At 49.5% G+C, this 13,334-nt stretch overlaps 2 protein-coding genes across 2 annotated transcripts; both read right to left on the bottom strand.

Moving 5' to 3' along the window:
- Nucleotide 1: 1 nt before the first annotated feature.
- Nucleotides 2-1,343, bottom strand: LOC123039774 (UPF0481 protein At3g47200-like; the record flags this gene model as incomplete). The annotated part of the gene is made up of 3 exons (XM_044462789.1): nucleotides 1,110-1,343; nucleotides 558-1,032; nucleotides 2-415 (listed from the first exon to the last, which is right to left on the bottom strand). Coding segments are annotated over exons 1-3 (1,071 nt in total), but the record flags the coding sequence as incomplete, so codon positions are not given.
- A 9,983-nt stretch (nucleotides 1,344-11,326) lies between these two features.
- LOC123042995 (UPF0481 protein At3g47200) lies at nucleotides 11,327-13,011 on the bottom strand. Its single transcript, XM_044465323.1, has 3 exons — nucleotides 12,877-13,011; nucleotides 12,338-12,794; nucleotides 11,327-12,256 (listed from the first exon to the last, which is right to left on the bottom strand). Exons 1-3 carry the CDS (start codon nucleotides 12,996-12,998, stop codon nucleotides 11,462-11,464), a joined length of 1,374 nt encoding a protein of 457 aa, XP_044321258.1. The 5' UTR covers nucleotides 12,999-13,011; the 3' UTR covers nucleotides 11,327-11,461.
- Between the last annotated feature and the right edge of the window lie 323 nt (nucleotides 13,012-13,334).

Below are 13,334 nucleotides of genomic sequence, written 5' to 3'. Positions count from 1 at the left end.
ACGCCGTCACGTCATCGCCAGTGCCGACGTGCATCGCCTCGAACGCCATCATGTTGTGGATCCTGTAGGCGGTGGAGTCGTCCATCTCGACCTTGGGCATGTAGAGCCTCCCGTTGTGTAGCTCTATGTCGTCGAGGCAGCTCGTCTTGCTGGGCAGGAACTGGATTCCTGCCTCCGACAGCTTCCACGCGGATCGGGGCACCACTCTCTCCGGGCGGACGACGCCGGCCTCCTTTGCTGTCGGTGTCGTCGGCATGCCTCTATGAAGAACCTTTCTGTTACTCTTGATCCGACTTGTGCCCTTGAGTCGGCTCGTCCGGTAGATGTCAAGAGGGTGGAGTCCCAGGCCGGTCCCTTCCGGGGCATCTTCCCTTTCGAGGAACTTGAGCACCATGGAGTTTATCGAAGCCGCGCTCTGCATGCATGCATGCATCATCATTTATGTCCATACATAGGCAAATTAAGTGGCCTGTCAGAATAGGTGTCTGTATCGAATGTACAGAGTGTCGCAATGATAGATAGGAGTACTATAGGTTAGCAGTCAGTAACGTACGTACCGGACATGTGCCATCCTCCACGGCGATGATCGTCTCAAGCAACCTCAGTGGCAGCTGATTCTCGATCATGAGCATGTCACGCTGGATGAAGGGCTTGATGTGCTGGACGCCATACCAGCTGAAGATAGGGTCGCCATGAGCGTAGTCCTTGGGAATGGACTCCTTCCCTGCGGCAGTCCTCATCACCTCCAGCAGGAAGCAGCCGTCCGTGATCATCATCTCAAGGAATTTGCCCCTGTTCTCACCCCGCCACTCGTCGTCCAGGTCCATGTAGGCATCCTCCAGCTCGTCGGCCACCTTCTCCACGGCAGCGACGAGCCCGCCAAGGGTCAGCTTGCTGGCCCGACCAGCATGCTCCCGACCGAGGAGATGACGGGCGGCTCTCAGCTTGTGCTCCTCCATGGGTTTCAGCTCCTTGTCATCGTGGTGGAATGGGCCGAGAGACACTGTCTGCGGCTTGAATACGCTGCTCGCGCTGCCATTACATTTTCCGGTAAAGAAAATACAAAAGCAGAAATTACGACAATGCGGATGATAGGGCGTGCCGCTTACATGCCATCAACCGTCTTCATCTTGAAGCGCATTGGCACGCGGAAGATGCAGTGCTTCGGCCATCTCAGCACCTTCGCCGGCGGCTCCGCGTCCTCGAGCTTCTTCTCCATGTCCATCACCCATCCCTCCACGTTCTCCTGCGGCTCAGGGCAGTCGACATCCACCACCCACGATGACGACATCCTGCAACCAAGTGGAGTGGCTTGTCTACCTAGCTCAGGTAGCTACACACACTTTGTGCTACTGAATGCGAAATTGTGTATATATAGGGGAAGAATTAACAGAGCCGGCTTTCTTTCTCGTTCATATTCCTTTCTTGCTGTGTTATCACGGGATTATACCTTACTTACGCAGGCCTGGGTTATAGGACGGTGTCACTTGCCTTGTCCCCTAGAGTTAGGCACAACGTTAGGTGCAAAGGAACTTAATTACACCAGAATTATGCTTGACTTCATTTAGACTAGCGTGCTTTGCAGAAAGCATTGGCCGGAAGGATGTTTTCTACTACTATTAAATCAGGCTTTACCAAAAGGAAATAGTAGGATGCTGCTGGCTGAGCCAAACTAAAACAACATATCATTATGCTTAACTTCACTGGGGTGGGCATCGCTATGGCCCTTTTATATTTAACACAATGCTAATTAAACCTAGTTAATCCACGCTACTACCACATGCGTCATCATTCATGCGTCATCTGACCGCTTTACCATCCACCAAAAGATGACATATGCCATTAATCGCTTGATTCACAAGGGTACGCTGTAATAAGTTTGCTCTTTGCACTTTGTCAGCTCCAGCTTATCTGTTTAGTTTTTGTTTTGCCCGTTAGGGCTCTCAACATGCGACTAGCGTATGCCTGAATGCTCTGGTTTCGTTTTCAATAAAAATGGAACCGGGGAGGCCTTTTGTGCCTTCCTGTTACTCTTAAAAAACTTAGATGCATCAATCCAAATTCAGATAATGTTCAAAAAAGCTGTGACCTCTAAACTGTAAGAGGCTACCTGCAACACAAAGAAGCTAATCACCAATAGCAGAGAACAGACGATGCAATCGAAGCAGCTAACATGAACAACTGCTGCGAAACAGTACAATATATTTGTGCTTTCTGAGAATAGAAGTACACTGTAATATAAAAAGCGAAATAAATCAATTGGTGAAATATTACACAATCATGTTCTCAGGAAAGCAAGAGAATACAATCACGACGCCCATTGACAAGAAAATAACTAGGACAACAAAGCTACAAGATTATTAAACTGTTATGCGAGGCGTCCGTTTATCAGTGAAAAGCTGCATTTTTTTATGAATCGGGAATTTTATTCATTCATTTGTTCGTTTACAAGTTGACTGAGTGCACACGGATACCAAATCCGGTGAGATAATGGCCACGATAGCACGCCGGCACCATGCACGCATCTACGCCAGCGCACGCCGTACCTCCACAGCGACGCATCTGCGTCCAACTCAGTCGCCAGGCGGCTAACGGTCTGATTTGTATATATGTAGGGGAAGAACAACTAGCATCCAAGAGGCGGCTCTCTTATCCACATTCCTTTCTATCTGTATTATCACGTGATTATTGCAACGGGTAGCTGAAACTTACGCAGACTACGTGGTTAAAGCCACATGATATAATGAATGGATGATTGAAGTACCGTGTTACTTGCCTTGTCCCCTAGGTTAGGCACAAAGATAGATGCGGATGTACTTGAAAAAATACCAATGTGAATGTGTTTAACTTGATGAGGTAATGGTATAGTTAATTAGACTAGTGCTTTGCAGAAAGAATTGGCTGGAAGGATGTTTTCTAACACTATCAATTCAGGCTTTACCAAAGGGGAATAGTAGGATGCTGCATGGCTGAGCCAAACTAAGATTAACGTACTCCCTCCGTTCCTAAAAATAAGTCTTTATAGAGATTTTACTATGGACTATACACGAAGCAAAATGAGTGAATCTACACTCGAAAATGCATCTACATACATCCGTATATGGTCTATACTGGAATCTCTATAAAGACTTATATTTAGGAATGGAGGGAGTATCATCATTCTTAGCTTCATGGGGTGGCAGAGTTGCTAGTGCACCTTTATAGTTAACGATGATAAAGCTAGTTAATCTACATTATCACAACATGGGTCATCTCTGATGAGTGGAAATAGCCACATCTGATGGCTTTATCATCCTTCAAACGATGACATATGTCGCTAGTTGCTTGATCCACAAGGGTGCTCTAGAAAACCGCATACGATAGGCGCTGGCGGTGGCTTTCGGATCAATGATATGGCTCATCCTACGTGGATTTTGTGAAGTACTCATTAGAGATGAAACTATCTAGTCGGGTATGTTTTTTTGGCTCAAGTGTCCACGCGTGATCTACATGCCAGTAATATGCCTGACGAAATGATGTTCTAAAATTCTAATATGTGCATTTTGCATCATAATTTTAGAACATAAATTGCTCAATTACTATGTTAATTCAATCACCTTTGTCCTATTTTATCTCGATATTCTCCCTTATCATAGAATTACACCGGGAGGGGACTGGAAATTGCAAAATTTACCCAATTACACTTATTCGGAACGATGAAAAATAATGAAAAGATTGGAGGTCTTTCAAGGAAAAGAAGGCCGAAGCACAAATGTCATAGTGGGGAGCAACTTAGACTAGTGTCATGCATATGACAATAGTCTATATTACTACCTTCATAGTGGGTAGTAACATATGTATGGTATATATGTATGGTATTATGTAAGATTTCATTTATTAGATGCATACTCATCTTGTCGTGGGGTGTGTGATTAGTGTTATTTTTAAACTCATCACACCTAAGATTAGACCGGGTTATTTGATAAAAACTGAGATATTCGCTCTGATATTGTTACTAATGACTATGAATGCAAAGGAGCGGAGTGAGTCATGAGTAGGGCGGTTGCTTGATTGGGTGAGAGAGAGGAGTGGTGGAATGGAGGCGGCTGGCCTATTGAATAAGGCAGCGGCGATTTGACTACTCAGCGCGGGAGGCTGATATGTGGGCCTGAGACAACGACCCTGGCACATGGGGCCACGGCGGAGCGCAAGATGATTTTCATAAAAGCCAGGGGATTTTCCGCAAAAGAGATGCGCCATGCGGCGGCGGCGACGAGCGGCAGGAGCAGGGTGGTTGCTTGGTTGGGTGAGAGAGACAAGGAGGCGACAAGACAGAGAGAGAGGAGAGAGAGAGATGAGTGATGAAGTGGAGGTGGCTTGCCTATTCAATAAGGCAGCGGCAATTTGACTACTCGGCACGGGAGACAGACATGTGGGATCTAGACTACGACCCTAGCACATGGGGCAACGGTGGAGCACAGATTGATTTCCAAAATAGCAAGAGGGTTCTCGGCAAAAGAGTCATGCCATGCGGGGCACCAGAGCGATCGACCGTTGAAGGGACCGTTTATTGGACTGTTCACGTTACGTATTTTCATGTATAGAAATCATATTATAGTGTTTCTCGAGTTAGGGTACCAAACTCTAATGCGTCAAAGAGTTCAAGGATAGAAAATGTAATTTTCTCTTCCCACTTGTTGCCGAAGCTGCAGGTACTCCCGCGATCACCGGCCTAACACATACACACGGACACAACACATAGGTTGTTAGGCATCTCAAACACACGAGGGAGAGGGGTCGTTTTTGTAGCGCAACTCTTCTGATTTTCTTCCACTTTTATTCTTTGCAAGCAAGGTGCCAAAAGGAAAAGCATTTACATAATTTTTTTAAAAAGGAAAAAAGGTTTTTCTATATCTCAAGCGACTAATTTTTGTTAAGTCTCAATTGAAGCCAATAGACGTTGATTTGATCTTGATATCCATGCAAAATTGTACATTACAAAAAAAGAAAAACATGTTTTTGGTCCCTTCAAGTTCACCAGAAGCCTACATCTAGTCCCTCAAGAATTTTCGGGCGATATTTGGTCCCTCGAGTCTCAACATCGGCCAAGTTTCAGCCAAAACCAGATTTGGGTGAAAAAGTGCCACGTGGCAGCGGGTTTGATTAGTGGAGAAGGAAGGTTCGTAAGGTTAGGATACGTAGAATTCATTCGTAAGTGTAGCATTTTTGGTGGCTACTATTGTATCCTCTCCAACGAGAAGGCGGTGAGGAAAGGGAGGGCAAAGAAGGGCCTGAGGTGGCTATCGTAGGCCACTGGAGCTACCCGTTTTGGAGCCTTGACTAGGGGAGGAGGAAAGGGGGTAGCCTGCCAGGTGCTCGCACGTAGTTGAGGTGACCTCGCCGTCAGCCTCGATCTGCACGACCCTGGCGAGAACATACTAGGACAAGCCCCAGCGCCATTGGTGCTGGGTGCGCTTGCCGGCTGTTAAGTTACCCTCGATGAACCTGAACCTTCCAAGTTAGTGTATCTTTTCAGTTTTAAGCATGCATAAATAAAACCAGAAACGTGCTATCGTTCACGTTGCGGTTCAGTCAAGGTCATAGGATAGGTGTTTTGTTTCAGTTAAGCTACTTCCTGTAAGTGCGCGAGGACTTGGCCACGATTGCATCCGTGGGATGGCACGGAAGGAATGGATCGTGGGCGAGATTCTCGGGCATACTGTTGCTATCTGAATAAAAGGAAAAACTGAAAAGACGCAAGGTTAGCGCGTCGCAAAAACTCCTCTGTCTCAGCTGTGTTTCTTAGATCTGTTCTGTTGCGTTCTTCCACCTTGCGTGCGTGTGTGATCCTGGGTTCAGTCCCAACATTTGGCACCAGAGCCAGGTTCCACGGAGGCGGAGCACGGCGGCGAAGATTGGAGTTGTGGCGGCGGTGATCGGCGATGAGTACTTCGCCAAAGAAGGACGACACCGGCGGAGGCGGTGAAAAGTACACGCCACCCCGAAGAGAATCGGCGACGAAGGCACGGCGATCGTGCAGCGCACGCCGGCGAGGTCTGGTGGTGTCCCGATCCAGTACCCCATGCTCACGGACTCTAACTATGGTCTGTGGGCGATGAAGATGAAGGTGCTCCTCCGTCCGTTCGGTGTGTGGCCAGCGTTGGAGGGCACGGCCGAATTCGATCAGGTCAAGGACGATGAGGCGTTCGCTGCTCTGTCACAGTCCGTACCCGACCCGGTGATGATGGCTGTGGGCGACTGTCAGACGGCCCACGAAGCCTGGGAAGCGATCCGGCGCATGCGCGTCGGCGAGGATCGCGTCAAGAAGGCGCGGATCAAGCAGCTCAAGAGGCAGTTGGATCGGATGGAAATGGGCGAAGGCGAGTCTGTATCGGCGTTTGCCCAGAAGATGATGACTCTTGTCGGGGAGATCCGGTCCCTCGGCGAGAAGATCACCGATGAGACGGTGGTCGAAACCCTGTTCAATGCCGTTCCTGCGCGGTTCGGTGACATCGTCAACACCATCGAGCAGTGGGGCGATCTCTCGACAATGTCCGTGGCTGAGGCTGTCGGACGTCTGGCTGCCTTCGAGGAAAATCAGAGAGGCCGGCGTCGTCAGTCTGGCAGCAGGGACGATCAGCTCATGCTCATGACTCAGGCTCTGGAACAGTTGATGAAGGGTAAGAAAAGCACACCAGGTGCAAGCAGCAGTGGTGGCGGACGCGGCCGTGGTGGCGGCCGCGGGCGTGGCCGTGGGCGTGGTGACCGCGCCGACGGTGGGCAGGCTGGACGCGGCGAGAGCAACGACCGCGGCAAGCAAAAGAAACATAGAAAATTTGACATAACCAAGGTAAGGTGCTTCAATTGCAATGAAATGGGCCATTTCAAATCTGACTGCCCAGAGCCAAAGAAGGAAAATGCAAACTTTGTTCAGGCAGAAGAGGAAGAGGACCCAGGTCTGCTGATGATGGAAACATGTGAGCTGACAATCTCGGAGTCGGTACCGACAGAACAGGTGCTGCTCAATGAAGAGAAGGTTGTCCCAAAGTTGTCAGGTGACCGTGACATTGCTTGGTACCTGGATACAGGGGCGAGCAACCACATGACAGGAAATGCAGAGAAGTTTGCCGAGTTGGATAGGTCTGTTAAAGGGAAAGTGCGGTTTGGAGATGGCTCAGCTGTGCAAATCTGTGGGCGCGGTTCAGTGCTGATGCAGTGTCTCACCGGAGAGCATAGAGTCTTGTCTGACGTCTACTTCATACCGCAGCTGAAGAACAATATCATTAGTCTTGGACAGCTCGATGAGAATGGGTGCAAGTACACCGGAGAGAATGGAATCCTCACGGTGTGGGACAGGCAGAAGAAAGTGTTGGCCCGTGTGCCCAGGAGTGGGAACAGGATGTACATCCTGCACATACAGCCGGCAGAACTAGTGTGCCCGCTGGCTCATGCAAAGGAGGATGCTTGGTTGTGGCACATGCATTTTGGGCACTTAAACTTCAGAGCGCTGCGGTCACTGGCAGCAGAGGAAATGGCTGAGGGACTGCCCAAAATTGAGCAAGTTCACCAGGTGTGCGATGGCTGCATGATAGCCAAACAACGGCGTCTCCCGTTCCCAGGAGTGGCAACATACAGAGCAGCCCAGCCACTGGACCTGTGGCACGGCGATCTTTGTGAGCCTATCACACCACCGACACCGGGTGGAAAGAGGTACTTCTTGCTGTTGGTCGATGATCACTCACGGTTTATGTGGATTGTGCTACTGAAATGCAAGGATGAAGCCCTGGCAGCTGTAAAGAAAGTACAAGCAGCAGCAGAGCTCGAAAAAAATCTGAAGCTGAAAGCCCTTCGCACTGACAGAGGTGGCGAATTCAATTCAGCAGTGTTCCTATAGTACTGCGAGCGCCTTGGCATCAAACATTTTCGGATAACGCCATACACACCTCAGCACAACGGTGTGGTTGAGAGGAGAAACCAAACAGTTGTGGGAATGGCGAGGAGCTTGCTCAAAAGCATGGGAATGCCGGCAAGATTCTGGGGTGAAGCGGTGACCACTGCAGTGTACCTGCTGAACCGAGCCCCTACGAAGAGTGTAAAGGGCATGACACCCTATGAGGCATGGCATGGAAAGAAACCATCAGTGCTACACCTTCGCACGTTTGGGTGCACTACTCATGTAAAGCAGGTAGGGCCAAGCCAATCTAAGCTCTCAGATAGGAGCAAACAGATGGTCTTTATCGGATATGAAACCGGCTCCAAGGCCTACAGAATGTATGATCCAGAGAGTAAGAAACTGGTGATTGCACGAGACGTCGTATTTGAGGAGGATAGGCCATGGAACTGGGACACCTCGAGCTCACTTGAAGATGAAGACAAGGCACCATTCATCGTCGTGTACCCAGATGGAGAAGAGCCTGAAGGAGGAGGAGGTGCAGATGAGAACGCTCCCTTTGCAGAAAAACAGGCAGCAAAAACTGCTGCCATGGCAACAAAATCGCCCGAGTCTTCCTCAGCTGCACCTGTGAAGCACACTGCCATGACAAAGAATTGGGCAGTCGAATCTGCTGCCATAGCAGCTCCTCGACAGGCTAGCAGAACTAGGAAGGCGAATGATGGGGTGGCGATCCCGTTTGATCTTATGGGCTCACCTGCGACACCTACACATACCCCTGTGTCAGTTGCCACTCCATGCACTGAGCCCTCCTTTGGACCTCAAGGTAAGCGCCTGCTTGATGAGCTCTATGAGGAAACTGTAGAGATTAAGCTAGCAGATGCTGGACTATGTCTCTTTGGGTTGGAAGAGCCGTCAAGTCATATTGAGGCACTGAAAGAAGCTTGCTGGAAAAATGCGATGAAGGAGGAGCTGACAGCCATAAGGGAAAATCAAACTTGGGAGTTATGTGATCTTCCAAGGGGACACATGCCTGTTGGAGTTAAGTGGGTCTATAAGTTGAAGAAGAACCCTGAAGGCAAGGTTGTTAAGCACAAAGCCAGGCTTGTGGCAAAAGGATATGCTCAGCGACCGGGCATTGATTTTGAAGAGGTTTTTGCTCCTGTAGCTCGTCTAGAATCTGTCAGGCTACTGATTTCTCTTGCTGTGCAGTTTGGGTGGAAGATACATCAGATGGATGTCAAGTCAGCTTTTCTGAATGGTGATCTAGCAGAGGAAGTCTATGTGACTCAGCCCCCTGGCTATGAGATAGAAGGGAAGGAAAGCAAGGTGTATCGACTGCACAAGGCCTTATATGGGCTTAAGCAGGCCCCAAGAGCTTGGAACTCCAAGCTAGATGCAACACTCACTGAGCTGGGTTTTGATAGGTGTCCATCAGAATCTGGTCTGTACAGAAAGAAAGCAAGAGGATCTGCACTGATTGTAGGTGTGTATGTGGATGATCTAGTGATCACAGGAGGGAGTGAGCTAGCTATCCAGGAGTTCAAAGGGCAAATGAATTTGAAATTCAGTATGACAGATTTGGGTTTGCTGAGTTATTATTTGGGAATAGAAGTGAAACAAACAGAGGAAGGTATCACACTTTGTCAGTCTAGTTATGCAGCAAGGATACTTGAGAAAATGGGCATGACAAATTGCAATCCTACATACACACCTATGGAAAACAGGCTGAAACTCAGTAAGTCAAGTCAAGCTGATGAGGTAGATTCAACAGAGTACAGGAGTGTGGTAGGGAGCCTAAGATACTTGTTGCATACAAGGCCTGATCTCAGTTTTGCTGTGGGCTATGTCAGTAGGTTTATGGAGAGACCTACCAAGGAACATATGACAGCAGTTAGGCACATTTTAAGGTATGTGAAAGGCAGTATACATCTTGGATGTTGTTACAAGAAAGCAGGAAACCATCCACAGTTATTGGGATATAGTGATAGTGACCATGCAGGGGATGTGGATGACAGAAAAAGTACAACTGGGGTGTTGTTCTATTATGGACAGTGCCCTGTATCTTGGATATCACAGAAGCAGAAAATAGTGGCCCAGTCATCCTGTGAGGCAGAGTATGTGGCTGCTGCATCAGCTGCATGTCAGGGAGTATGGCTGGCAAGGCTTGTGGAAGAACTGCTGGGATGTGATGAAGTTAAGGCCAAGATCATGATTGATAATCAGTCTGCCATTGCTCTGTGTAAAAACCCTGTATTCCATGAGAGAAGTAAACATATTGATGTGCGCTACCACTATGTCAGAGATTGTGTTGAGAAAGGCAAAATAGAGGTGGAGCATGTGAGAACAGGGGAGCAACATGCAGACATTCTGACAAAATCACTCCCAAGGTTTCAGTTTCAAGTTCTGAAAGAGAAAATTGGGATGCTGGAGGTGAGTTCAGAACATCAAGGCTAAGGAGGAGAAATGTTAAGTTACCCTCGATGAACCTGAACCTTCCAAGTTAGTGTATCTTTTCAGTTTTAAGCATGCATAAATAAAACCAGAAACGTGCTATCGTTCACGTTGCGGTTCAGTCAAGGTCATAGGATAGGTGTTTTGTTTCAGTTAAGCTACTTCCTGTAAGTGCGCGAGGACTTGGCCATGATTGCATCCGTGGGATGGCACGGAAGGAATGGATCGTGGGCGAGATTCTTGGGCATACTGTTGCTATCTGAATAAAAGGAAAAACTGAAAAGACGCAAGGTTAGCGCGTCGCAAAAACTCCTCTGTCTCAGCTGTGTTTCTTAGATCTGTTCTGTTGTGTTCTTCCACCTTGCGTGCGTGTGTGATCCTGGGTTCAGTCCCAACACCGGCATCATTGGTGTAAGAGCAAGTCTCCCTCTAGCCTCAATCCGTGCAACCCCGAAGCCGTCAATCTCGATCTGTGTGGCCCCGGCTCCGTCAATCTCGATCTGCGCCGCCCCAGTAGAGACGTGGAGAACAAGGTCAGGGCTAGGTGGTTGATCTCGGATCCGCCACGGGATCTTGGTGGAGGGGAAGCTCGGGCGGTGGGTGGCCGAATGGGGCTGCGGTGAGGTGTGTGGGGAGGGTTGGGCATTGCAGGTGGTATGAAGAATGGCACGGCGGCGGTGGGAGGTAGCCGGTGATGCGGGCCTGCTGGCTGTTTGTCGATGCTAACCCCCGGTGTGCTGCATGTTGCTCTGTATTCCGGTGAGAGAGAGAGAGAGAGAGAGAGATTTTGTCTTTGACTGTTTATGTGGCTGGTGGGATCAAAAACCAGTAACACGTCAGCCTCAATACATTCTGCTCTGGTTTTGGACGAAAGTTATTTGGTTTTGAGACATGAGGGACCAAATGCCGTCCAAAAATTCTTGAGGTACCAGATGTAGACCCTTGGTGAACTTGGGTGACCAAAAACATACAGTAGTTTTCTCTTGCAAAAATAAGCAATACATTTTGTAAGATATACATATACGTGAACAAATTTGTAAAATCGACTAGGACTTGAGAAAAGAAAAGACTCACTCGAGGGTGACTTAGACAGACACACACACAAAAAGAGAAGCATTCTCCGAGCGCATTTTGGGATTAATTGCCCTTGTCAGGTTCATAGTAGGATTTGACTGCATATACGGCCTGCACGATTTCAGCGACGAGGAGCAAGGTTGCGGTGAGGAGGCCAAGGAGCGTCCACGGGCTCCTGAGGTACTTGCTCCTGAGGTTGGCCCACGACTCGTACAGAAAGACGTGCACGCCGTTCCTGTGGTGGTTGGAGCGGTAGTGGTGCTCCACGTTCATGCGCACGCGGGAAAGCTGACTCTCCCAGTTCTGTGACACGTCCGCGGTGAGGCGGTTGAAGAGCCTCACCACGGCGTCGTCGTCCGCAAGGTTGTGCTCTAGGATCCCTTTCCTCGCCAGCAGGCGCACGTCATGGGCCGAGTCGACCAAGTCCTTGACGAAGAACACGTACGCCGTCACGTCGTCGCGGGTGCCGACATGGATCGCCTCGAACGCCATCATGTTGAGGACCCTGTAGACGGTGGAGTCGTCCAGCAGGACACTGGGCATGTAGAGCCTCCCGTTAACCAGATCGATGTCGTCAAGGCAGCTCGTCCCGCTAGGCAGGAACCGGATTCCGGACTTGTACAGGGTCCACGCGGATCTGGGCACCGCTCTCTGCAGGCGAACCATGTTGACCTCCTCTGTTGTCGGTGCCGTCGGCATGCCTCTGTGAAGAACCTTTCTGTTACTCTTCCTCTGACTTTTGTGCTTGAGTCGGCTCGTCCGGTAGATATCGAGCGGGTGGAGTCCCAGGACGATCTCTTCAGGGGCATCTTCCCTTTCCAGGAACTTGAGCACCATGGAGTTTATGGAAGCTGCGCTCTGCATGCATGCATGCACCATCATCGATGTCCATATATAGGAAAAATTAAACAGCCCGCTAGCAGTCAGTAACCTACGTACCGGAGATGTGCCATCCTCCGCGGCGACTATCCTCTCGAGCAACCTCAGTGGCAGCTGGTTTTCGACCATGAGCATGTCGCGCTGGACGAAGGGCTTGATCTGCTGGATGCCGTCCCTGCTGAAGACGGGGTCGCCGTGCGCGTAGTCATTGGGAATGGACCGCTTCCTTGCGGCGGCCCTCATCACCTCCAGCAGGAAGCAGCCATCACTGATCATCATCTCTAGAAACTTGCCCCTGTTCTTCTGGCCCCGCCACTCGTCACCCAGGTCCATGTAGGAGTCCTCCAGCTCGTCCGCCACCTCATCCACGGCGGCAACAAGCTCGGCAAGGGTAGTCTTGCAGCTGTCCCGATGAAGGAGGTGACGGACGGCCCTCAGCTTGTGCATCTCCATGGGTTTCAGCTCCACGTCATCGTGGTGGAATGGGCCTAGAGAGACCGTCCGTGGCTTGTATACGCTGCGAGTTGCCGGTAGTGAAAAAAAAAAACAGCAGCAGCGAGATTGCTATGTACGGCGGGTGGTTTATGTGGCGTCCATACCTGCCATCGACCATCTTGAAGCGCAATGGGACGCGGACGATGCAGTGCCTCGGCCATCTCTCAACCTTGTCTGGCTGCTCGGCGTCCTCGAGCTTCTTCTCCATGTCCACCACCCACGACATCCTGCAACCAAGTAAGTATGTACCTTGTTTGTGCTTGTGTATATGTAGGCCGGGGAAGAACCGGCTATAATTTGTTGTCCACATTCCTTTCTTGCTGTATTCTTGCCGTAAAGACGCAGGCTTAGCTAGGTTACTTGCCTTGTCCCCTAGGTTAGGCATAAAGATAGTAGATGCAAATGAACCTAATTAGATTACCATCAATTATGCTTAACTTCATTTAGACTAGTGTGCTTTGCAGAAAGCATTGGCCGGAAGGACGTTTTCTAGCACTGCCAACTCGTGCTTTAACAAATGACCCTGATTCGGCCAAACTAAAACTACGTACCATTATGCTTA

This window comes from Triticum aestivum, chromosome 2B (genome assembly GCF_018294505.1).
Source record: "Triticum aestivum cultivar Chinese Spring chromosome 2B, IWGSC CS RefSeq v2.1, whole genome shotgun sequence".
NCBI classification, from domain to species: domain Eukaryota; kingdom Viridiplantae; phylum Streptophyta; class Magnoliopsida; order Poales; family Poaceae; genus Triticum; species Triticum aestivum.
Note: the sequence above shows the minus strand (reverse complement) of the source record. Positions and strands in the feature narration are given on the sequence as shown.